Here is a 25,339-nt window from a genome sequence, read left to right as displayed (position 1 = left end):
TGGATGTGAAGTGTGCATAAGCTAAAGGAGAATCCAGCCCAAAGGCTGTGAGAGTTATAGTCTCCATGGGACCTGTCAGGCTGCGAAGTATAACAACACTGCTCCAAACAAACTTGGGAAGGTTCTGTACAGAAATCTGCCATCCTGGAGAAACCCCACGGGTCAAACCTGCCTGGGAGTCCAAAAGCCTCAGCACTATCACTAGCTCTATCAGTGATCTGCTGTGCAAGCAGGTCACATCAGGTTTCTGTGAAGCAATTTCCCCTTCCATACTTGGTTTAACTTGTCTGGGTAGCTTGCAAAATCTGCACAATGCAATGAAGGGCCAATATCAGTATGCTCATCCTAGTAAAATTGAAGTCCTGCAAGTAGCTGCAGTAAAGCACTCCAGGACCCTGGATGCGTACTCTGGTTGATAGCACATGCTAAGGCCTATGCCAATGTATCTTCACTTTTATTGTCACATAAGCTAGCTAGACTAAAGCAGCACAGGTCTGCTGGTGTGTGCTATACCCATACCTTCATTCTGTTACGCAGGCAGTACCGCATGTGCCTGATCAGCGTGTGGCGGGCCAGCAGGGGGCGCTCCTGCGTTGAGCCGCCCACCTCCCTGCGCCCAACCCCCTGCCAGACTCCGAATGCCTCCCTAGGGGCGCCTCATGCTTGGCCGACCCCTCTCCCGGAGCACACTCGCTAGTCTGGGGGTAACGTTGCCGCCACCACCCCGAGAAGGGACTGTCTCGACCCTGTGTCCTCGGGGAAACACAGGCTTAATAGTCTGACAGGTACTCGACCCGGTACAGGCACTTGGGGCACTTCCCCAAGTCAAGGGGGCAAAAAGTAAAGTCTCCCTTAGTCCACAGACCTAAGGGGTCTCTTAGGCATAATTTAGACCCACCCCTCAATAAGTCTCCCACACCAGTCAAAAAGGAGAACTTTATTGATTACAAGGGGTAGGGGAAACTAGGGTACAGGATTGAGCAATATCCTAGAAATCCTAAAGAGCAAACAGTGTGGCCGAGGTAGCCTTTTGATTACGCATCTGTGTTACTGCCAGCTAGATATCTAATCCGATTGAGCAGCTTACTCACAAGCATCCTCCAGAGTTCTCCAGTTTCCCCTCTGGAGTCCTGGGGTGAGAGAGAGAGCTAGGTCCAGATGGTAAGGCTTCTCTGTCTCCCCTGCTTTGCTGCTGCTTCACATCATGGCCGAAGAGAGCGAGCCTCCTCCCCCCCCCCCAGCCTATATAGCCCCTGTGACCTCATTCACCTGGTCCAGTGGGGGTCAGCCCCAGTTGGCTGTCAGCCAACCAATTTGAAATACATCACCTGTTACCGGGCAGATTCCAGCTCCCCAGGTAGATGCCCCTCACCCAGGTGGCTGATGCCAGTCCCGCAGGCAGAGGGAGCAGGTTTCCCCCCTCCCTCAGGACTGCAGCCAGCTCAAGTTACCTAAAGAGACAGGCTGAGGTGTGAATCCTCTGTGCTGGCCCATCTAATCACAGAGTCACAGGGCAGAGATTTTGGGGAGAAACCAAGGTGGCTTTCTGCCACACAGCACATAGCACTACAGGACCCTGGCTCCAGTAAGGGAATACAAGGTGTGAATATATATGTGGTTAAATCCTGTATCTTATATTAGACCAACTAAAATAGTTGGAAAAATTCTTCTTTGCAAGCTTTCAGATACAAACACCCTTCTTCAGGCAGAGGATGCATCTGCAGTTGTTTTGTGCTCTTCTTGGATTTCCTGTTTCCCATGTACCCTTGCTTCAAGATCCACTCTGTGAAACACCAGTGACTGTACCACTTTCATACTGGCCGAGGTCATGCCATACTTCCATTTGGATAAATACTTGGGGTTGATCACATCAGGAGTGGGGTGCTTATTCATGGGTTAATGCTCCTGGTGAACCCGAGCCCCATGGGGTATGTTTTTTGGCCTATGTGGCTGTCAGCCAGGTACAGCAAGCCTCCGGCTGTCTCTGCATGGTCCTGAAGCCCTGAGCAGAGTTTGTTACAACACGGTTGAGTTGAAAATTCAGTAACCCCATGTCCCTGTAGTTCCCACTTGGCTTGGGTCCATGGCTTCAGATCCAGACATAGTGATAGCTACTGCCTCATCTGTCTGACCTGCCTCTTGATCATAATGTGCATTGGATGAGACCGGTCACTTGTGCTCACATGACGCTCCTTCGTTCCCATCAGATCATTGGTGTGACCAGAAGCAGTGATGCTGCTGGGGAAGTTGACTTCAAACTGTAACTCTGTGCTAGCTGGAGCTCTGGTTAGGCATCTGGCTTAGCCTCTGATTGGGGGCCTGAATGGTCTTCTGGAGTTAGGGAGCAGAGGGACATTGATGGATTTGGGAGTGAGCTGCAGACTCCAGCTGGAGGAATCAAGGCTGTGGAAGGAAAGGGAGGAATAACAGCTTGGGAAGGGGTGGGATGAGATGTTATAGTTAGGACTTTTTTAACTAGACTGTGTTTCTCTTTGTTAATGATGTCTAGTCCCCTGCGGAGGAAACATCACCATGCAGAATGGCACCGTCTACTCCCCGGGGTTCCCCAACCAATACCCCAACTCCCAGGATTGCACCTGGATCCTCACAGTCCCTGTAGGATACGGGATACACCTCAACTTCACCCTGCTGCAAACAGAGCCTTACAATGACTTCATCACTGTCTGGTGAGTGCATCAGGAGGCAGCATGATAGCAACCTATATTTCTGCCTCGGTGCTTAACATGGGGTATTTAGACCTTGACAGTAGTCCAATATACAAGCTTAGAGTTAAGCACATGCTTAAGAGCTAATGCTAGAAACACTGAGATCTGTAGGGAACGAGGCATTCTAAAGCAGAGAAGAAGGTGGCTTTTGGTCAGACAGGTTTTGAAATAGAGCTAGGCTTGATGGGATCATTCATGTTAATGATCTTGTCGGTATCTGGTACGCTCTTTATCTAGAAGATCATGAACTGCATTATAGGAATGGGCAAGGTGATCTGAGAGATTGTCTCCAAGCTAAGCTTCAATGGTACTCTTTTGCAAAGCAGGGAAATGCCAGCAAAGGGAATGAAGCACTGAGTAAATTGGTCTTCCAGGGGACGCACTGGAAACTGATGATTTGGGACTGGAAAAGGATTTATAAGCAGGTCCTCAGTTGGTGTCAGTTGGCCCATAGCTCCATGGACTTCAAGTTCTCCCTGCCGCCTTTCCGTAGACTTCAGTAAAGTTCAAAGAGCTGGCATCTGAAGAATAATGAATAGGGTGTCGTCCCGATCTTGACTGAATAGCGATGCCTCATATCCCCTCTCAGATCTGTCTTAGGGCTAATTCTGCAATCATCAGCTACTAAAAATGAAAGAGGTTGACCTTCTTCCAGAGCCTGGTTACACAAATGCGAGCCCCACTGAGGATCTGTGAAGTCTGGCTCAATTACCTTACCTAGAGTCTGGGTGTCTTTTTGTGGGGGGGAGGGGGGTGGAAAAACAAAAGCAGCATTGTAGCCTGTGTCTGGACATGGTAAGAATACAGGTCCTTCTTCCTCCTGCTGGTTTTTCTTTTGTGTCTGTCCCTCCATCTCTGAAACACTGCAGACAGGAATAAGAGAACATGGCTTAGGGAGCCTTGGAGGCTCTACAGAGGAGTCTGGATGAATGGTAAAATGGGGTCTTTATCTCCAGCTGAATTTAACTGAAATGAATCTTGCTCAAGCTGGCAAAATAGGAATTGCCTTTCACTTCTGATTTCTCCAACAGTCATGTTTGAGGGGCTTGTTTATTCCTTTGCCGAATGGCTTTATTGTACTAGATAGATATTGTTTGGTAAAAAAACGTTGGTAAATCTTTGACATTTGCAGATGTCCTCTTTGGCTTTTGCTTTGTCATCAGATATAAGTAACTCCACAATCCCAACTAAAATCATAGAACGCCTTTGTTTGTAGCTTAGCACCATCTCAGGTGCGGAGAACCAGATTTAAACCCAAAGGTGCTTTCTAACAGCCCTCTGGGAGCCCAGTTCTCAGCTGATGTTAATGGTCTTAACTCAGCCAAAGACAGCAGAGCCCCATTGATGGACATTGAGGCCAGGAGTACTGCAGGGTGGGGTCTTCATTTCCTTTATGGAGATGGAAGGATAAATCATGCATGGCATGGGAATAACCTTGTTGCATTGTTCCAGCAAGGAGGATGCTAGAGACAATTTTGTTTAAAGAGCTTTGGGCTAAATGCGAGATGAAATTTTCAGCTCAGCACCCAACCCAGAGCTGTTGGGGAAAATCTGGGCTTAGTTCTCCATGTTCAGACTCCTCTTTTGAAAAAAAAACAAGTCAGTGGTTCTATCTACAAATGCATGGGTCCACCCTACCTGGGAAGACTTGACTTGTACCATGATGGAGGGAAAGCTGGCCACCCAGGATGGCTGCTCCAGGGGGGTTTAGGGTCATGGTAATGAAAACAACTCTAGGACCAAGGGGTAAATGCATCTGCATGCAAAGGGCTAATCTCTACTTGGAATAACAGGAAGAGAAGTGTCTTGTCATTGAAGTCTTCTATTTCTGACTTGCATTTTTTAGGGATGGGCCACAGCAAACAGCCCCACAGCTGGGTGTATTCACTGGGAACTCAGCAAAGAAATCCACCCAAAGCTCCTCCAATCAGATCCTGATGAAATTCCACAGCGATGCAGCCAACGGTGGAATATTTGCCATCTATTTCTACGGTCTGTATATCTCTGTGAACACCCCGGGCTTTAGTGCCTTGCAGTGTAGCAGCATTGCAGGGTATGGAAAGGGTGCAGTTTAGTCGTGATGGACCAAGAAGAGAAGTAATGCTCGTGGAAGGGGGGTGTATTTGGAGGTAGGCTAAAGGGTGTGGGAGGAGAAAGGGAATACAAGTCTCTGCACACCCCATGCTGAAATAGAGGTATATCTGCAATGCCTCGGTAATTTGACCACCGCCCAAAAGCCTGCAAACAGGCAGCCATAATAATCCCAGGGCATGTCTCACAGCGCTTGGCAATTTCCATGTTGGGTAAGCCCATTTTGCTGTGAAAAACTCTCCCTCCCTGCTGTTTCAGCTTGGATACGGTATCGTTCATCCAATCCCATGCCAAACTGGTTGGCTAGTCTTGCTGTTTTCCATCAGCCGCCTCCACGCTCTAGCCCAGAGGTGGCTTCATTTCTCTAGCGAGCAAAATGATTCTTGTAAATCCCTAAATTATTTGGGGATTCATTGGTATGAGCACAGCACACGCTAGGGGAATGCTAGGTATTACATTGTAATGAGAGAGTTTTCTCTCCATCGCTAAACAAGAGTCCGACTTGAAATTGGATTAGCTAACAAGTTCCTGTGGAAGTACTTGGGATTTCAGAAAGTGCAAATGGAGACCTCCTCCCGCTACAGTAATTCACATGTAACAGGTTCAATGAAGTCTAACATCAATTATGTGACGGTCTGTGTGGTGTGGTGTGCTGTAGCTTATGTTCAGTTATGAAAAGGCCAGTAATATAGGGAAAGTCTAGGTTTAAAGAATGTCTGCTTGGCTTGCAAAAGAGTTGTTATTAAAACACTGGAAGGTGTATGTGTTGTGTGCGTGTGTGTGTGTGTGTGTGTGTGTGTATAAAAAAAAATATATATATATACACACATATAAATACATATATATATGTGTGTATGTATATATATAGAAAGACACACACACACACACACACACACACACACACATATGGATGCACAACTGTGTGTATAACAGGCAAAAATAAATTCAGTTTTGGAAAGTTGACATGGAAAGGAACAGTACAAAAATCCTTCTGTAGCTCAGTCGATGCTTCCTTTGGTGAGAATTCGATAGTAGGGTTAATGTCCACCAGCATATATCTGTACTCTCCAATTCTGGTCACACTTCATACTGAGGTTCCTTTTATAAGTGATTTAGAAACGGCCAATAAGTAATCACTAGATGTTACTAGCATGAATCGCCTGTGCATAAGCACCTCAGCAGAAGGTACAATAGGTAGCTGTAAGTCACAGCTGCTTATCTTTTTGGACTATGCAGCAATTATTTGACCATCTGGCCAAGCATCTATTAGTTAGCCTTGTTAGCCTCATTGTAAAATATTTTCTGTAAATGGAACCCATAATTAACAGTTTACCTGAAAACGCCATTGTTTAAACCAGGTTGAAGAGGGCCAGCAAAACTTTAGGTTATTTTATTGAAATTCAAAATTTCAGTGAAAAATTGTCATTTTGAAAGAAATAACATGTCAGAAAGTATAACACCGTTCTGTTGGTTAACTTGTAGTTAAGGTGGCTTCAGTTGTGTATCCTGTTAGCATTGATCATAAAAGAGCAAGGAAATAAGCAACTAAGAGATCCATATTCCCAAATTTAATCTTTTTATCCTTTACCCTTTTCAACCTTGAGCACCTCCCTTTTGCCACTTCTGTAGCTTAACCCTTATGCTGAGCAGCTGATGCTGAGTGTTTCAAGGACAAATCCCAGTTGTTTCAGCTGCCCACATCGCTCTGTTCCAAGGGTACCCTTCACTTGGAGGGCAAAAATGACCTTCATTTTTGGAATAGGAGATAAAAGACATCTGTTTTTCCAAGTTCAGACACTGTCTTTCTCTGAAACAAAAGACCACTGCTACTACTACTACTACTACTACTCCCCCTCTTACTATTACTACTAATACTAGTGCTACTACTACTGCCCAGCCACAATTCTGCTCTGGTACTAAATACACATATATACCTAAGCCTGATTATCAGAAACCTCTAGGGTCGTTTGTACATGCGCTCACTCTTTTTTTAAACCGTATTAACTGATTTGCATCCCACACTTTGAATTAAGGGTTAATAGACGATCATTGACCATCAGCCCCTTAACGGACCCAATTTGCAGCCTCTGTGCATGGGCTTCTGTGCTTAGCACTTGTGGTTGGAAGTAATTAGGGGTGCTTACAAATGTGTGGGAACACAAACCAGTTCTTTGCTTTCGGCTCAGGGTACCCCCATGCCAAACAATGCATGCCCAGAAGAGGAGTTTGACCTGGCTTGCCTGGTGTCTGTACAGCTCACACACTTCAGCAGGACTTTTTGGCTGTTTTATCTAAAAAGCCCCACTGAGGTGTGCAAGCCCCGCTGAAGGGCACAAGCCATAAGGACGCTGGGGAACCAGGTCAAACTGATGTGATTCCTCTTCTGGTAATGCACTATTTGGAGGGGGGGTGGTTTCCATGTCTGTCAGCACCCTAGGAAGTGATAATAAGCTTGTTTAAGCACTGCTGCATTGTTACAAACCTACTGACCATTATCTAAAGTGCTGTTCCAGAAGCCTTAATGGGTAGAGTTGACCTGAGTATTAATGACCGTGAGCTAACATGTAGGGAGGGATGCGGTGGGTGGCAAGGGAGCTCAGACCAGGACTGTGTGCTTGAGCAGGGCTGGGGACTTAGGATACTGATACTTAGTCATGGTGAGGTGTTGTTGGCACATTTGACTATGCAAAGGTGTTACCTATGCCTGATTCTACATTGCAGAAACCCAACTGAGTTTCCCTTCCAGGGACTGATATTTGCAATGCTTATCTGCTGAGTTTCTAAGGACGTTTTTTTCCTAAAAGCAATACCGTACAGACATGTTAATTAATAACGTTTAAATGGCCTATTTTGAACTGCCCTAGTCCGCATTAATTTTAATCCTCATTCAATGAGGATTAGTTAATTCAGACTGGAGCCAATTTTAATTCGGATGGCAGACATCCAGGTGTATATAATGACGGCTGTAGTCCAGATTAAAATGTAATGTCTATCAATGGCCTGGGAGACCACGTGTTGACTTCAGCTGGTATTACAGTTACACACACCCTTCTGGAAAATCGGACTCAACATGACCTGTGTGTTCTCCATGCACGCAAGCAGGGATGATCAGGTTTGGGGTCACATTTTGCTCTGCTCCGGTTCGCTCTGACACAGGGCTAGTCTTCTACCAGCGTAGATCCGCAGTAAGTCCATTGAGTGCCATTGCCTTTGTCTTGGATCTACATCCGTGCAAGTGAAAGCAGAATGGTTTTGCTTTGTGTGTGCTCCGATCTGGGGCACACGAGGCTTCCCAACAAAGCCACAGAGATTGTGAACCAACAGCAGCTGCTTAAAAGAACTGCTCTGAAGGGACATACCCTGTTTCAAAAAGAGAGAGGAGGGGAAAGAGAGAGAGTGAATGCACTCCAGGAGCCCTAAAAGGCAGATAATCCTGGTGCAACATCCTTGGTTTGCCCATTGTGAAACAGGTGGCAGCGTGGTTTCCTGTGTGAACATACTGGGGAAGGGTGTCGTTGCCACAGTAACACTTGGTGGGTCTCTGTGGTGCTCCAGGGACAAAGACCCTGATTCATCTTGGTGGAAACAAATCAAGGTGCTTTCGAAGGCAGCTTTATTGGCACCCTGCTATCCAGATGCTGAAACCATCTTAATCATAGCCCTGCATTGAAATATGGCCCATTTAAGGAACAGAGAGTAATGCTCCAAATGCTAGGTTATCTCTCCACTTAAATAGATGCTGTCAAGCACTTTTTAAATAGCATTTAATTCTTTTTTTCCTACACTGTCAAACAGCCATATAAAAGCTTGCAAATGATATTTTTCTCCCTACCGAAAGGGCTGTTTTTGCTCTTTTGGCTTTTCACTGGTTTTCTAATTTCAGAGTAAAAGGGATTCATTCACTGCTGCAGTCTCCAAGCCACTTTACAGTTGTCTGGCCAGAAAGAGCTCGGGTGGGATGGGGAAGTATCTGTATTCCAGGAACACCTGGAAGTCCCAGCTGAGATCAGGGCTCTATTATTCTGGGAGCGTGCAAAGGGAGCGTATCAGAGGGACCCCTCTCCCCAAATGCATGCAGTCCCTATATAGAGAAGGCAAAGGTTGCAATAGGAAATGGCGATGAAGAGACTTGTCAAAGACATCCAGCAGGCCAGTGGCACAGAAAGGGGCCTCATTCTCACACTATGGCTATTTTGCTCTTTCTGAAAACTGGGTATCTTTAAGGAGGGTCAAGTTGGGATCCTCAAGGAGGAGTCCCAGCTCACTGCCGAGGGCCCATTCTGCCACTAATCTTGGAGGTCCTTCTGTCAGCAGGTGGCTTTGGCCAAAGCAGAGGTCAGGTGCACATTCAGAGACCTTTGCTCTTTTTTTCTGGAGGCCTTTCCACCCTTCGTTTTCTGTCAGGCATAAAGGAAGCATCTTCTCTACATCTAGGGGCAAAGCATACAAGCGAAGGAGCATACGGGGTCTTAAAGCATCTGCTTATCTCTGAGAGCTGGGGAAAAAAACCCAGTTAACAGGAAATTCCCTTGCATTTCCTTCCCTTCTCTGCCCCCCGGTCCAGCATGACCGAGAAAGCCTGGTGGGAGGAGTGACAGGTTTGCCTGTTCAACTGGCCCAGATCCCTGCAATATGCCTTCTCCTCTTGCTCATTAGTTCAACCATTTCATTGTGCTTTTGCAGTAGGTTGCAAAGAATTTGTGTGGAAGCTGTGTCTCAAAATTACAGACCTGACAGTCCCCTATGATCTCCTCTGCTTGAATTTAGCTCATTACGCTATTGCTGGTTTTTAATTTTGCTAACGTAGGGCCGTATGCAGCCTTTAGCCTGTGCACCAGTTTGAAAAAGAAAAATCACCCCTTTCATCCAAGTCTTTCTAAGCACTTTATAAATATTTATCAGCAGTGCTAGAGTCTCCACCTCCCTGGTGAAATAGGACACAGTTATTTGCCCCCCGCCACCCCCACTTTATAGATGGGGAAACGGGAGCACAAAGTAGATGTGGGGTAAGATTTCACCTATAGTCATTTGAAGCTAAGCTCCTGAATTCATATTTAAATATTTAATTAAATTATTAAAAAAAAAAAAAAAGTATCTGGAGTGTCATTATAGCCAGCCCTGCTGTTGCACATAAAGTTTGAATTAGTGAGATTTAACACTAATGCAGATGACCAGTGTCTGGGATTAATAGGCTGAAATACATTGCTGAGAGATTTACACTTATCCTGGGTTAGGAGACTGTTGGAGTGACGATTCGGAGCAGAGCTGAGCAAAGAACAGTAAATGCTTTCATTGAATATTCATTCAAAACTCGATGGCTGGCTGATGGCAAAATTTGCTCTCCAGTGTTTGGTCAGGTGAGTGGGACGCATGGTGGCATTTCTGCTCCCTGATTGGAGGAGGTGTGTTGCACGTGTCCACACGGCACCACCGGAGGAATGTATAATTGAACCAATCGCTCCAAATCCGCTCTGTGGTTTTACATCAGGTCCAGATAGGTGACTGGCATCCGTTGCATTGTAAATTCCAGATTCGATCGTGTTTGAAATTCAAACTGCCCACACCCCAGGAATTATTTGCAGAAGAAACTAATGAATAATTCCAAGTTAAAAATACATGGGGGGGGTTTCAACCTCCGTTCCAGGATAAGAACAGGCAGCAAAAAATGCAGTGCCTGACTAATGATTCATTGAGAATTATTGACTTGGCTTCAGCGCAGTCTAAGGCTTCCCTCTTGCAGGATTCCCATGAGATTGCCTCGAATCGTCTACCCAAGTTCGCAAACTGTATGCACCGCGTTCGCATCGCAGCATGAGTCATGCAAGCAAACATCGGTTGCCATTCTCTGCCGGTCGAATGGGGATGACCCTGACTGGGCGCACAAGGGCTCTGCATGCTGTTTACAGACTTGCTTCCCAGTGGCTTTGGATTCTGGAAAGCTTGCAATCTGCTACAGATGGGATCCTGTGCAAACCAAAGCCGCTCGGGAAGAGAGCAAATAGCAGCAGCCCAGCTAGGGAGGGTTCCTTGCTGTCCTCCTTCCAAGGCTTCTCCCATCATGGTTATACAGCATGTGCTGTCCAAGGTGGGAGCACAGCACACTTCCCAGGAACCCGTTTTGCAAAATCAGATGAGGGAGGGATTGAGATGTCCTTGTCCTCACCTGTACTTTTCCAGCCTCCAGGTATGTTGGTGTCCATTAGCTATCTCAGTGCTCACCCTGGCTCTGCTGGGCACTGATAGGGGTTGGGGTTGGCCCCGGCTGAAATATTGCAAGCTGGATCATACTGTTTATATACTGGGGGCAGAAAAACACAAAACTGACTGCCAACTGGTACAGATGGTTTCTCTCGTAAAGCATCAGAAGTAACATCATTCCTATCCCTGGGGCTACCAAGGAAGAGGAAGGATGGTCTAGTGGCTATAGCCCTACCCAAGCACTTGGAAGATGTGTGTTCAGTCCCCATGATAGACTTCTTGCATGACCTCAGTTAACAGAGTTAACAGCCCTTTCCTAAGTTGCAGAGATATTGTGAGGTGCCCAGATATTATAGTAACTAGGGTTGAGCATGATTTCTGGACTCCTCTCTCACTCCCTCTCAATTCTCAGAGCAGTGGCAATTTTTTTCAGGAGATGGATTCTTGCAAAACATTGAGCTGTTATTAGGCTTGTACGTGCCTTGTCCGTAAAAGGCTCATCTCCCATTGGAAGCAATTTCATGCACTGACATCTGCTCTTCTTTCCTTTTTTCAGCCTATCAGCTCTCCAGGTGCCATCGTCCAACCATTGTTCCCAATGCTGAAATCATCACAGCGAATGAAGAATTTAACATAGGTAGCATCTTCCAACCTGCTCTTTCACCCTCCCCCCGCACAAGATAGGCAGCATCAATGCATCAGTGCTCCCTGGAGACCGGTCCCTTGTTTCAGATGTCATATGATTCAGAAGAGCCTGTTAAAGCCCCTAATTATGCTGTTTCGTATGAATTGCTGTGGGGAGGCTTGACCCTCTTGGGTGCCTGGCTTCTGCCCTGAATGAGATGGATTTGATAGTTCTTGGAATTTCTATCCTTATTGGTATAGCTGCAAGAGCTCATTTGTAAAAGGCCAATTCTTGGTTAGAAACTCACAGAGCTATTTGCCAGAGGTGTAGCAGCACAAATCTGTACCCGGGGCAGGCCCAGGGCAGTGCTGTCTGCTGTAGGGTGAAATCAGTCACTGCTGGGGCCATGGGTGTTTCTACACTCCCACCTCAGTTACGCCACTGCCATTTGCCTCTGTAATATCTTGAAGCCTTAAGGTATTTAAGGCATTTAGGATAATACACGGCGTGGAAGGTGGAGACTTTTTGGTTTTTTAAGTCTTTTTCTTTCCTGTGCCCTGAGCTCTTCGCATTTTCTGTTCTGCCCAGCACTGCACCTGCTTTGAAAGCCTGGCTGCAATCAGAAAAGCAGCCACAGTAAAAAAGCCACTGTTCTCACAACATCTGCTTCCCCTGGCCCAGATGCTCAACTAGAAACAACATAACCCCATCAAAATCAGTGAAGGGGGACACCAGTTTAATGCCAGCTTGAGAATATAGTCCATGGGTTGCGTATACTTTTACCTCCCAATATTCCCACATAATTTATCCATCTGTAATCCTGCATGTTATCCTCATAATGTTAAGGAGGAGCGAGCTGGATCTGTGTCTGGTGTGTGCATCACGGATGCCCATGCCAGGATTTATGGTGGTACAAAAAGCAGAAGGAAGCCGGGAGCGTGCGGCATTGGCTTTTTGAAAGGCCGTGACATCTCTGGGCAGATGTTCAGCGTGGTTGAAATTCAGCCTCATGTAGAGGGCATATAATATTGCTTCCCTGCTTAAAACCATGGCCTAGGATGGTGCAGACGGAAGACAGAAGTGATGCTGAATAGGGGCAATTTTCAGCCTCGTGGGTTTGTATTTCCACAGAATAAAATAGCTGGATTGTGCAGCTATTGCATGGAGACCCCAGCAGTCCACACATGTGAGCCAGCTCCTGTAACAGCAGAGGGAAGACCTTGGGTCACTCAAGGACTAGAGCCCAACTGCAGCACTGTCCCCTGTGCACAGCGGTGCATTTACTCCTTTGTAAGCCAAGGAGACCTTAGCTGAGACCTTCTGCCTTTCTGCCTTTCTTCCTCAGGTGACATTGTAAGATACAGATGTCTCCCTGGCTTTACTCTGGTTGGAAATGAAATCCTGACCTGCAAGCTAGGCACTCACCTCCAGTTCGAAGGTCCTCCACCCACCTGTGAAGGTCAGTGGCTGCCAACACATCAGCAAAGACTTTCTCCCGGGGCTGCAGGGAATGGGTATTCTCCGGGGGTGCGGTCTCCATCCACTTCCCAGGCTGGTCCTGAGCAGTGCCAGGGATATAATCAAAATATATATCTTGGGGCTGATACAGACTTTGAAATCTCATAAATGCTATGGGAAATCCTCTGTCACTGGTTTCCATCAGCCTCTGCAACTTCATTGGGTGATACGGGGGCTCAGCACTGACCGAACGAATTTGTCTGACATTGGGTAGCCCAGAGACGCCCTCGGAGGCTGCAATTCAGGAAAGCACTTGAGCGCTGTCCTGAACAGCAGCCAGAATACCGCCTTTGCAGGCCCTTCTTGACGTTGGCATCTGGCTGCACAACCCAAGCATCCTTCTGCTGGGAGAGAAGAAGGCCTCTCTGACCGATGGCCAGTGATATGTGAACAGCAGCAGCAAAGGGGAGCTGACTGCAGCAATGGGGAATCCTCCTGAGGGCCGAACCTGCGAAAGACAGGTTCCTTATTAGTGTGTCACAAGGGAGAAAAAAAAGGCCCTGAGCATGGTGCAATGCACCGTGCACCCGTGAAGAAGCATCTCAAAGATGCCTCCATGCTACAATGGTATTTTCTTTATCTTGCTGATGTCTATTGACAGGTTTCCTTTTTTTCATTCCAGCAGTGATTATCTCATCTTCTTTCTCCCCCATCTGAACATTTTGACATATAATGGGAGATTTTTCTACAGGTCTGTTCTCTCTCTGGGATAGGGTGAGCTGAAGGAGAGAACAGGAGGTCATTCAATTATTTACTAGTGGTTGTTAGCCCTGAGGGTAAGGGGACTGCTTAAATTACATCTGGTCACCAATTTCTGGATGTCAAAAAATCACTGAAGGGATTAAGGATTCGGAAAGAATACACTGTTCTTCTGGCTGACACTGGCTTTTTTTCTTTAATCTCTATTCAGTGCTCGCTATGGTTTAAGATGCAGTCGCTGGCTGGATGGCTAGATAGATGACTAAATATCCTCTCAAGCAATGCTTTTCTGCTTAGTTTGTTCAAGCTCTCTTTCGTAGATTAGATTTGGGGGGATGTTTTGTTTTTTGTTTTTAAACCCAGGGTCTACAGACGTTTCACCTGTTCTGAGATAGGAGATGGTCTCACAATTTCTCCTAAATTCAGGGTTCCGGGCTTCTAATCCCCCTCCTACCACCAGCTCAACAAGTGTTGCCTGTGCCTCACTTGGCCGTTCTGTAAAATAGGCATAATAAAGTTTGCGTGGTCACAGGAGGGGTGTTGGGATGGGAACAATTGCACCAAACTTCAGATCCTCAAATGAAAGGTCCCTCATGTAACAAGGGCTTAATCCAATCTTACGTTACTCCACTTTCATGCTAGTGCAACTCCATTGACTTTGCCAGTCATCGGATCAGAGTGACACAGATGTGTGTCTGGGCACATCTGGCTTCCTCCAAATCTGAATGGTGCTGAGCACTGTTATAAAAACAGCCCACTTCCTTAGGAGCCAAGGTCCAACTGAGACCTGGACGTTTCAGAGGAGCCCAAGGAAGTGAGGCGCTCCAGTCCTAGTGAAAGATAGTTGAACCCAGGAGCTTCAGTCCCATTTTGAAGACCTCCCCATTAATTCCCCTCACCTATTTTTGAAAGGCTTGGCCGTGGCTCCTTGTGATTGCTTCCACCTGGTGCTGGAAAGGAGGCCTTATTTTCTGTGCTCTCTTGTTTCTATGTCTTTTAGTCCACTGCCCGATGAACGAGGTTCTGACAGACTCCACCGGTGTGATCCTCAGCCAAAGCTTCCTGGGAAGTTACCCTCATTTCCAGACCTGTTCCTGGGTGGTCAAAGTGGAGCCTGGATACAACATCTCCCTGATCATTGAGTACTTCCTGAGCGAGAAGCAGTATGACGAGTTTGAGATCTTTGACGGTAATGACTCACTCTGGCAATGTCTTTTGAGGGCCAGGAAAGGGGATGGATGCAAGAGGAGCGGTAGGATGGAGCGTGGGCCTTCGTGTGTTCCCACCATCCTGCATTGAATTTTTTCCACTGCAGTGCCCATAGCCCTCTGCTGTACCTGGGGAAATCTCTCCCTGAGGGCGACTGTGCTTGCTTAGCACAGTAGTCCATCAAGAAGCTTGTGGTTGGGTTTGATTTCCTGGGGAAGGGAAGAACAGTGATTTGACTGGGATGGGGGGACTTTCTACATGGGGAAGGGGAGCAGTTAAAGGAGGTCTTAAAGAGAAGAGCGGTGTGGGGCAAGGATGCCAGGGGGAGATGGATTGAGAGGAGAAATGAAATTATTCCAAACCAATCCAAGGCTGCAGCCCTGAACTGTATGCTAGGCAGATCTGCTCCCCCTGTTAGGAGCCAATATCTGGGTTCTCAGGAGTATCTTAGCTGGGATTACAGAAATGCAACCTTAACCCAGAACACGGTATTCACTGTGCCTGCAACTCCATGCAACCCACCCTGTACCAGACGGTGCTTCTCAGGAGCGGTGAGGCCCTGGCCCTCTTACATTTGACTCCGCTACGGCCAGAATTTCACATCAAGGCTCTGGCTCACGTATCTGAAGCAGCAGTGATGTGCATTTTGCAGCGGGGATGCAGAACCAGGAGCCAGGCTGACTTCAGGGGGATCGCTGAACTGAGTCCCCCTCTGCCTGCATGTCTGGGCATCTCCAAGGGGTGTTTGGATGTTTTAAGCCATGGGTCAAAATGTATCTGGCTTCAGGTGCCAGTGTGTCAGACAGGGAGTGACCTCTGTGGAGTGGGAGGGTTGTTGCTATGGACCAACCCTAACTTTCAACTTTCCAATCCTTTCGTACAGGTCCGTCTGGCCAGAGTGCACTGCTGCTGTCTCTCAGTGGGAATTACTCTGCTCCCCTGATGGTCACCAGTACTGGAAATAGAGTCTACCTCCGCTGGTCCTCTGACCATGCCTACAACAGAAAGGGCTTTAAAATCCGCTACTCTGGTGAGTACTGAGCAGAAGCCAGAAATGGCCACCTGTCCGGTCCCTTGACTGCCTCCCTTCCCTTGCTTGTAATAAATAGTTAAGTCAGGGGTTGATGACCTACACCCATGGACCACATCAGGGGCTTCAGCATCTCTCGTGCCTGGGGGCTTTGTCAGTGTGCAGCAGCGAGAGGCTTTGCATGTACTGTGATGCACCATGCCACAGCCAGAGAAGTTTTCAGCCCCAAGCTTGTCTCATTTTGAGCTCACTGCATTGGAGAAAAACAGGGTCTATGTCTGGTTCCCAATGCAAAGTGGACTGTTTTGGCTGGGGTCTACCCAAGAAACATTGACTGTGCAGGAAAAAGGAGGGGACACAAATTCAAGGCTCTCACACACGCCTAGAGGCATCTTCTACACATTTACATATATTATACAATTAACCGGCTAATCATGCAATAAACATAGACCGGCCACATGTGAAAAGTAAGACTGGCCACAAGTGCAAAGTAATAATCGTCACACGATTAACTGGTTAATTGCACAATAAATTTAGACCAGCCACACATGCAAAATAATTATAGCATGATAAAAATGACTCTCAGGCTCTAAAAAGAGCCAGCCAGCTATAATAATAGCACTCGAAAACATGTTACGACTCTATAGCTGTTTTTTATCTAGCTTGAATTTGAACGTGTAGCAGGGCCCATGAAAATACGCACAATCAAAATGAGAAAAGGGTTGCACCGTCTTAAATGAAGTAAGACAGGCTTTGCACAGCTCTGCACAAATGGAAATCCTCCACTCGTGGAGGAGCCTGTCTAGCCTGTGTACTACTCAGGAGCTACTTAGTCACTATTTTATGGACTTTAACTACTGCTAATACTACTGAGTAGTAGTTTGATATTGCTCAGGATCTACTTAGTCACTATTTTAAGGACTTAAGGTGAGCGTAAGCTTTTTGCTGACCTGGTGTGCCGGTAAATTTAACCTAAGGGAGCACTACCTGATATACAGGACTAAACCATTGATTTATGTATCAAAGAAGCAATGTAGTCCCCAGAATAGTGCCCTGCCAACCTGAATTCAATTAAAGGTAGCTTGGATGCCATGTTATTATATTGTAGAATAGATTGGGTAGTATTGAGACACCTGGTGGTTAACACCGCAAACAGAAAACCTCCTAAAAACTGTTTGGTGCCTGAACAGTGACTTACGTTACAGTGCTCAAAGCGCAATATTAGGGTCAAATTCTCCTCCCATTCAAGCCTTGATGGGTGTTTTTGCCCGTGCTCTCAAAGGAACAAGGTCAGGATCTTAAGAGAGGAAGCTTTAATTACTCTTTCGGCATAAAACACTTACTGGATGCAGTGTGTTTACTAAGAATTCCTAAACATTAATGAGTATTTTTCTGGAACTTAGCACATTTTAATTAATGAAAGTCATAAAACCGGAGAGGGAGCTTGCATGCATACTATAAATAAGTAACAGCATTACTCAGTAAATGGATTAATTAATATTTCAGTATCAAAAATTACCCTGAATTTCCCAAGCCAAAGTGAAACTTGGAAGTTTTGCTTGTCTGGGGGAGGGGAGGTTGGAACTTTTCCCTTTAATTTCTGTCCCTGATCTCCACTGAGGAGCCACAAACTCGAAGCAGAGCTCATTTGGGCTCATTGAGTTTCATCTGATTTGTCTCCAAATCCATTTCCAAATGGTGCATTTTGTTTATTTTCCCATATAAAAAGAAATCCTACGGGAATTGCTTCAGACCCTGCAGCCCCGGGTGGTAATCAGCAGAATTTTCAACACTTCAGAGTACCAAGGGATTTTTTTTTTTTAAAATAATTTTCTTTTATGAAGCCGTGATCTGGCTTCAGGTTTGATCATAGGGTTTGCGTGACCTACAGGCTGACAGTTCTTGCTCATAACAAAACCTGCAATCAGCTGAGTTTTAGATGCTTTCAGGTATTCAAGGCAATATCCCCTGCCTCGCTATCTCCACAGAGCTTTGGCAAGGCTCAGTCCTGAGTGGTGCTGAGAGCCCTCAATTCACAATGGCTTCAACAAGGATCCGGGATGCCCAGAACCTCACAGGACCAGGCCATTAATTATTAGGGGCAGGCTGGGGAAGGTGGGACTGTTGCAAGAAACAGCACAGGCGAAGAAGCTATGTTGGGGCCTTGCTGCTCCCTTTGCTCTGTGGACGAGTAGAGCCTGAACTCCGTTCTCCCGTCATGCCAGGCAGCAGCGCTAACCCGCTGCAAAAGGGAGAAGGCACCTGGCACAGACCAAGAGCAAATTACTTCCCTCCACCCACCTTTGCACAAGGGGGTAATCAAGGGTGAAAAGGGCTCACCTTCCCGCGCACCCCCTTACCCCAGATCTGCTGCTGGAGCAGCCCAAGTGTGCACTGTGGCTTTACTCAGGACTCATTGCAGTGTTATAACCTGGTCCAAATATTACTGGAAATCACTAGCAGGGACGGTGGGTTCTCAGCTGGTGCTGTGAGTAACACCAGTTCCTGACTTTGCAACATTACCTCCTTTTCCTTTAGTGTGTGTGTGTGTGCGCACGCACGTGTGTAATTTTATTTTCCCTTGCAACCTCTCCGTTTCCTATCAGACTTTGGCTTAAATCAAACATCATGTAACCACAACGCGTGGAGGGGAGAATCTGTCTCGACATGCTGCCTCCTTTTGTTCTGAGATGTGTGTTTTATTTCTTTTCCCCATCCTCCAGCTCCATACTGCAGCCTTCCTCCACCCCCTCTCCACGGCTCGATTCTCAGCCAGGCTGGGATGCTGCCAGGCAGTACCATCCGATTCGGCTGCGATGCAGGCTACCGTCTCGTTGGCCACAGCGTCGCCACCTGCTTGCGGCACCCTCAAGGCTATTACCACTGGAATGAAGCCATCCCTCTGTGTCAAGGTGGGGAAAAGGCGAATGCATTACTCTTGGGATCCCAAACCCTCACTGTCTTTTTCAGTTGTAAGTCAGACAAAGGCTGAATTTAACGGGAGTTTTGGCTGCGTATAGACCAAGAAAAAAAGAAAGGGCTGCACTGTTACCACCTTTGTTTGCCCGCTCTGAGTCCGGCTGGTTGCAGACAGCAGGGCGTGTTCATCTCGTCCAAATGCGAGTCAGCAGGCAGGGAGAGGAGAGGCAATTGCTCTGGCCAAAGTAGGCTGGGAGGTGCGCAAGGGGCCAGGCGACTACCCTCCCCTGTTCCTTATAAATGGTTTCCTATCCCATCAGCCATGCTGAAGTGATGCATGCAACTGCTCACCAGCCTGAGAATGGGGGTCACCCTCTGATGTGTCCTCTGGCCTGGGTTGATGGATCAAGCTAACCTGTAAAAAGTGTGGGAGTGTCTCACCTTCTCCAAGGCCCGTTGTGGAGGAGCGTTTGTTCCCTGGAGACAGGTGCAGCCTGTCCTGGATGGAGGGACACAGCGGGCTTTTCAAATGGCCTTTGGACAGTCGACCCTCAGTGGAAGCTGCCACCCTTGATCTTATTATATCTTAACAGGGGGGTCGCTAAGGTCCAGGCAGGGAGAGAAGCACCCCATTTCCATTGTCTTTCAGTAGGTGGACGCACAACTGCCTCCTTTTAAATCTTCTCCTAATTTGGGCGCTTTGCAAACAAGTAGTCTGGAGGGCTCCTACCCAGGGCGCACGCTGTCCAGCTGTGCTCCTGGCTCTGAGTTTTGCCCTAGTTCTCTCTTGGTCCCCACTTGCACATTTGCTTTCTGTTTGCACCTGTTTTCAATCCAGTCCCTGTTTCTCTGTTGATAAAATATTCATCTCCATTCTGATGAAGTTTTTTCCAATTGCTTTGAATGTTTCTTTATGGAATGTTCCAAGGGAATTTAATGCCGGGGATTAAACATTGCCTTGACTGCTCTGGAAACCGGCACAGCTTGGGCAAGCTGCTCTCATACCCACGTGCATTGTTCCTTAACCTTAATCCAGGGGAGTTTACTGTGGACTTTACAAATCAGCCTAAATGAATTAGGAACAAAAGCTCCACTTGTGCTCCTGAATCTCTTACACTCATGTATAACCTCCACATCTAGGGCTCTGCATTCATTTGTCCCGTTTTGGATAAAGAGCTGGCTGTGGTGACAGCTGAAGTGCTCTGCGTTTCATAGAGCCAAGTTGAGACGACACACTGATGTGTCACTCAGGGGAAAAAGGGGAGGGGGGGATTTCACAAAAAAAAATATCTATCTATCTGTCTATAGATATAGATATATCTATAGACAGATAGATAGATAGATTTTTTTTTTTTTTACAACTGTTTTACAACAAATTTTATAGCAGGTCAGAATGCTTTGAAAATACGGGGTGATTTTCTTCTTGGTTGAAGCTTTGAATCGCAATGCAAAACATCCCATAAGAAAGGCAGGCACTAGCAAGAATGATACAAGTGGGTTTCCCTGATTTTATTGAGCAGCCTCAGAGGGTGGTTTGTGATGTGGGCACTCCAGTCAACTAGTCAGCTTCGGACACTTGAAGATGCCCCCTTGAGCTTATATCTTACCAGGGGGGTTCCTAAGGTCCAGGCAGGGAGAGAAGCACCCAATGTCCATTGTCTTTCAGTAGGTGGATGCACAGCTGCCTTCTTTTCAATCTCCTAATTTGGGCTGTCATTAGCCCCTGGGACTTTGCAAAGAAGTAGGCTGGAGGGCTACTGCAGATACACAGTCTGGATCCCCACTGACTCTGATTTCAGGGGCAGCTCACAGTTCGATTGCTGGTAGAGTTGGTGCTGGCAGACAGGTGCGTGGAGCAGGGTGACCCGAGCTACGAACAGCGTACAAGGCTGCACCCTGTGCCGCTTGCAGGGCGTGGGCCGGGGACAGAGTTGGGCAAAAGCATTCAGCATAATGGGGGGAAGAAAGAGCACGTGTCTGAATGGAGCAGCTGAATCTCACTGCAAGGCTGTTCCCAGCACCGGTGGCTGTCATGGCAACTGTCATTCGTGAGCAGTGCATGAAGCTTGCCATAAAGAGTTTCTATCAGGTTTCTTAAGAAGCAAGAAGTAAGTGTTGGGATCTTGTTACAGCAAAGCCACACCCCAGGTAGTTAATATTTCTGAGCTTTAAGGGCCAAATCCTATTGCACCTCTTAGGTGCCTAAGTGCTACTTCGTTGTCTTTTAATATTTAATTGCAATCCTGTTCCACTCTGCTGGAGTCCACGAGAAGCCCATCAACACAAAAGGTGGGTCACCCTTTCTCATCCTCCTCACCACTTCTCAGGACTGGTGCTTAAGGGGGGATGAAGCTGCCTTACAAAAGCAACAGATTTTCAGGGGCTGAAGTTGAAAACCACATGGAGACTTTGATGCCTGAGTATCACTTAAATACCTGATAGGTGAGCTGGGTCTGTCTTTTATCAGCTTAGCTGGCCACCAGCTCAGCGTTATTAGGCACGGTACGGCTGAGAGAGCAGGAGTGTGCCCACATGGTGTAAGGATCGGACTCAAAACTTCTGGGCTCTCTCCTTGCCTTTGCCACTGGTTCTTCCAGTGTCCTGGTGGCTGTCTCTTCCTTTCTCCCACTGTTTCTGCTTCCCCATGCTTATAAGAAGAAGCATGGTACTTGCCTGCTGCTCTGAAGTGCTTTGAGATCTACCCTACCAGGTAACGGGATAGTCTTGGCTGGGTAGTATCAGGATTCACAGTGGAGCAGCTCCCCCATCTGGCCTCAGAGAGATCGGATGCATTGCTGGCTTGTGTTTGCTGCCCAGTGCGGCTACATAAACTCCAACATGTATTTTTTGTCGCTCTCTTCAAGCCAACTGGCAACCTTTTGTTTCTGGCTGCACTCCGCTCCTCTTCTTTTTTCCAGTAGCTAATACCACATGGCAGTGATTTGGGAACTCGACCCACAACACGGGATAAATTGCTCGTACAATCAGCTGTGTCAGGAGGATGGGAACTGGGGTCCCCATAAACACATGGCCTAGTTAGCAAATGACATTTCCCATAGCTCTCTTCTGCCAGCTCATAATCCTTCCTCCCTTTCCGATCCCCTCCAAATAATCTTTATTGCACGTTCCATCCTCGCTGACATTTACGGAAGTGGTGGAAAATATTCTGCCGGGAGCAATTGTACATTGGCATGGGAGAGGGGGAGATGCGAGATGGTCTAATATGTTTCTTCTACCTCTGCCATCTATTTTTAAGCTCTGCCTTTTGGGTCTTTTTGGGCAGCTGCATGTTTGCCATCGGAGCCTTTCCTGGCATGCTTGCTCCACGCAAACGCAGTTCTCCAATCACCCCCCCAGCAGCTCCCTCTAGCCTTCCTGTTAGGCTCCGGACGAGTCTCTCCCAGATAAATGTTGACTTAGCTTTCCTTGGAAATGAATCCTAGATTTCATCCACTTCCCTGTCTCTCCTGGCTCGTGGCACCCGACAGCGAGCCTGGGTAATGCACTTGCAGAGCAGATGGCGAGTTTATTGCAGAAAACCGAGCCACTCTGCTCTGTACCGAACCCGGTAAATAAAGACTTAATAATCCTGCTGGACGATGCCAGATTTGCAAAGAGGGACATCATTCTGCTGCAGAGAGCAGGGCTCAAGAGCCCACGTGGCAAAGCAAACATCACTGGAAGGTCCGGCTAGCTGTCTGTGACGGGCTCCTCTTTGCATTTCAGCCCAGCCATCTGCATGTGAAGAGGCTAGGGTTTTGTGGGGGTGGTTTTAGTAGCTTAATGAAGTTTTGAGTTAACTACATCTGGCGTGGATAGCCTGGATTCTTCTTAACTACCCTCAGCATCAGCATTGGGTTTATGCAATGGAGAGTCTCCATATAAAATCAAATGGATTGCTACAGGGAAAGTAGTTTGGGCAGCCAAAGAGAGAGCTGGTTGTAGCACTGCATGTAAAGCATGCTTTTAGGCAGGGGTCTCAACCATATGGCTCCTGAAGGGGCCAGGACTTCTGGATCGTGGTCCAGGGGCAAGGCCCATTACTGAATTCCAGCATATGAAGCCCCTCGGGGATGTGTGTTGGCGGTCAAGGCATGAATGTCAGGTCCTTAATCTCTGCAGCTCAGGAACCTGCAGCAGTTAAAGCTGCCGCTGCTTGCCCTACCATTGGAGATGGGTCTGGATTTGGACCTCAAGGAGCCTCATGGTCCAGATCCCAGGGAGCCCAGAAAATGTGAGCCCCCTGCCTTAGCTGCATGTCCACATTTCACTGGCATTCAGTGAAAGGTGGGCATCTAGCTCCTTTCAGGCCCTTTGAACACTCCTGGGCTTCATCTCCCCAGGCCTCAGTTTCCACATCTGATCAATGGGGATGATGATGTTCTTTCTCATTATAGTAAGGGCTTGCAGTAGAATCAGGCTCTGCTGCATCCCAGTACGTTGCCTCAAGCCCAAGGTCAGTCCTTCTTGGAAATGGTGTCAACACACCAGGAGGCCTGAGCTGATATAAAGCTTTGCTCTGCCTCAAGCTGCCTATCTGTAAGGCACCAGACAGTTTCTCTCGGCAGTGGGGACCATCTTGGTTTCACTCTCGCTCGCTGGGCTTTGGATCAGACCCTTAAAAGCAGTGGCAAACCTCTGCTGACTGTCGTGGGCCTTGGATGAATTTTGTGAGCATTTTTGCTTTCAACAGCTCTCTTTTCAGTGAAGTAACTAGACTCCTCCATCTCTCGTCCCTTCTTTTACCAGTCTACTTATGTCTGGCCTGTTTAGATTTTCAAGTCGTTTAAACTTCTGGAGGCAAACAGGATGAGATGGAAAAAGGAAGGAAATCAGCTGGGGTAAAGGATACCTCTTCACAATTGCTTTGATTGGCTATGATAACCAAAGCAAGGATTGTAAAATGACAGTTAAAAGGGTAAGGATTTCCAGAGCCCACTTCTTTCACCTCTGAATGAAATTTGTATTCAGCGAGGCTGCTAGTCTAGACACCCAGGCTTGTAAAAGATTCGCCAACCTCCTTAGCTTGCTGAAGTGACATACATGTGATTATCATTTCAACCGGGGATATGCCTGATCCTGCTAATAGCAGCCTGCTGAATTACTCGCACCCATTAGCAAGACCAGCGTGGGCTAGGTGCTGGGTAATTGCATTCAGAGCTAAGACGCTGGCCGGCCTAAACGGTGGTAACGCGATAAAAGCCCCTCGCACCTCTAGTGGTGGAAAGCCGTGCCACCAACAGGAAACAAAATGACTTGGGTTTCCCCATTTGACACCGAGTGGGGTCCGTATTGCAGCTGGCTCTGCCTTTGCAACCCTACGTGACCTGTAGAGAGAGTAACAGGAAAGGGGGAGGGAGGGAAGGGGCTTTGTGCTCGAAGTCTTGGATTCTGACTTGCCAAACCTAGGTTTATACCTCGGCTCTGACTGAGTCGCATGTCCCTCTTACATTTCAGTTCCTGCCTCTGTAGAACGACGATAGAGCTTCTTCCTCCAGATGTCTGGCCTAGTTAGCTTTTAAGCCATCTTTAACTATACTGTGTTCGGACAGGCCTCACGCCGTGGAGTCCAGCCCTCGGGCGAGGAGGGCTGAGCTTGCCTCGAGTGATGCTTGTAACCAGACAAATAGTTTGTTTGGGTTGAGGGTTGACCCCCATCCTCCACTAAAAAAAACATATTTCTTGTCCCTGTCCACCACCCCATTTTTCAGCATAATGAAAAATTGGGGGGTTGTTATCAATTTAAAAATATGGATCTAAATTCCAACATCGTTTTGATTAGAAAAACACAGAACCGTTCCTTTAGACGACAACAAGGGGAAATACTTTATTTTACCAATTTTTTTTTTCCCAATCAAAATAATTTTGGCAAATGTTAGCACCGAATCACAAAATGTTTAAGTTCACCCAAATCTGCAGATTTTAGGGGGGGGGGTGTCAAAAATTTCTCCCAACTCCCAAGATGACTGTGTGTGTTAGCATGGGAACGAGGGCACTGACCTCCTTTTGTGAAGAAGCACTTGGGGCCTGCTGATGAGAAATGCCATCTATATGTGAATTACCTGGGGTCATTAAGGGAATTGTGCCTGGGCAGTAAATGAGCTCAGCCTTCCAGCTGTCACTTTAAAACCTTCCAAAAAGACTGCCACCCCTCCCCTGCAACCCCACTGAAACAGCATGGATCAGGGGCTTGCCCACTAAATCAGCAGTTCATTAAGGCCCCTGAACTTCTTCCGTTGCCGTAACCTGTAGTGACATTTGGCAAGGTGGCCTTGTTAGCAGTGTTGCAATGGGCAGCTTAACATTTTGCAAGCTGTCGTTTCC

At 47.2% G+C, this 25,339-nt stretch overlaps 1 protein-coding gene across 1 annotated transcript in view; it reads left to right on the top strand.

Moving 5' to 3' along the window:
- Positions 1–25,339, top strand: part of CSMD2 (CUB and Sushi multiple domains 2) — a 645,501-nt gene that overhangs the window by 561,649 nt on the left and 58,513 nt on the right. Inside the window, exons 43-49 of the mRNA XM_090057063.1 lie at positions 2,510–2,687; positions 4,573–4,718; positions 11,572–11,652; positions 12,986–13,099; positions 14,858–15,046; positions 15,950–16,096; positions 18,820–19,008. Coding sequence (XP_089913189.1) covers positions 2,510–2,687; positions 4,573–4,718; positions 11,572–11,652; positions 12,986–13,099; positions 14,858–15,046; positions 15,950–16,096; positions 18,820–19,008 — 1,044 coding nt within the window. The remainder of the gene's footprint in view (positions 1–2,509; positions 2,688–4,572; positions 4,719–11,571; positions 11,653–12,985; positions 13,100–14,857; positions 15,047–15,949; positions 16,097–18,819; positions 19,009–25,339) is intronic.

The sequence above is a fragment of the Crocodylus siamensis genome, chromosome 7 (genome assembly GCF_052110815.1).
Source record: "Crocodylus siamensis isolate JL-2025a chromosome 7, ASM5211081v1, whole genome shotgun sequence".
NCBI classification, from domain to species: domain Eukaryota; kingdom Metazoa; phylum Chordata; order Crocodylia; family Crocodylidae; genus Crocodylus; species Crocodylus siamensis.
This window is presented reverse-complemented; position numbering and strand designations above follow the sequence as displayed.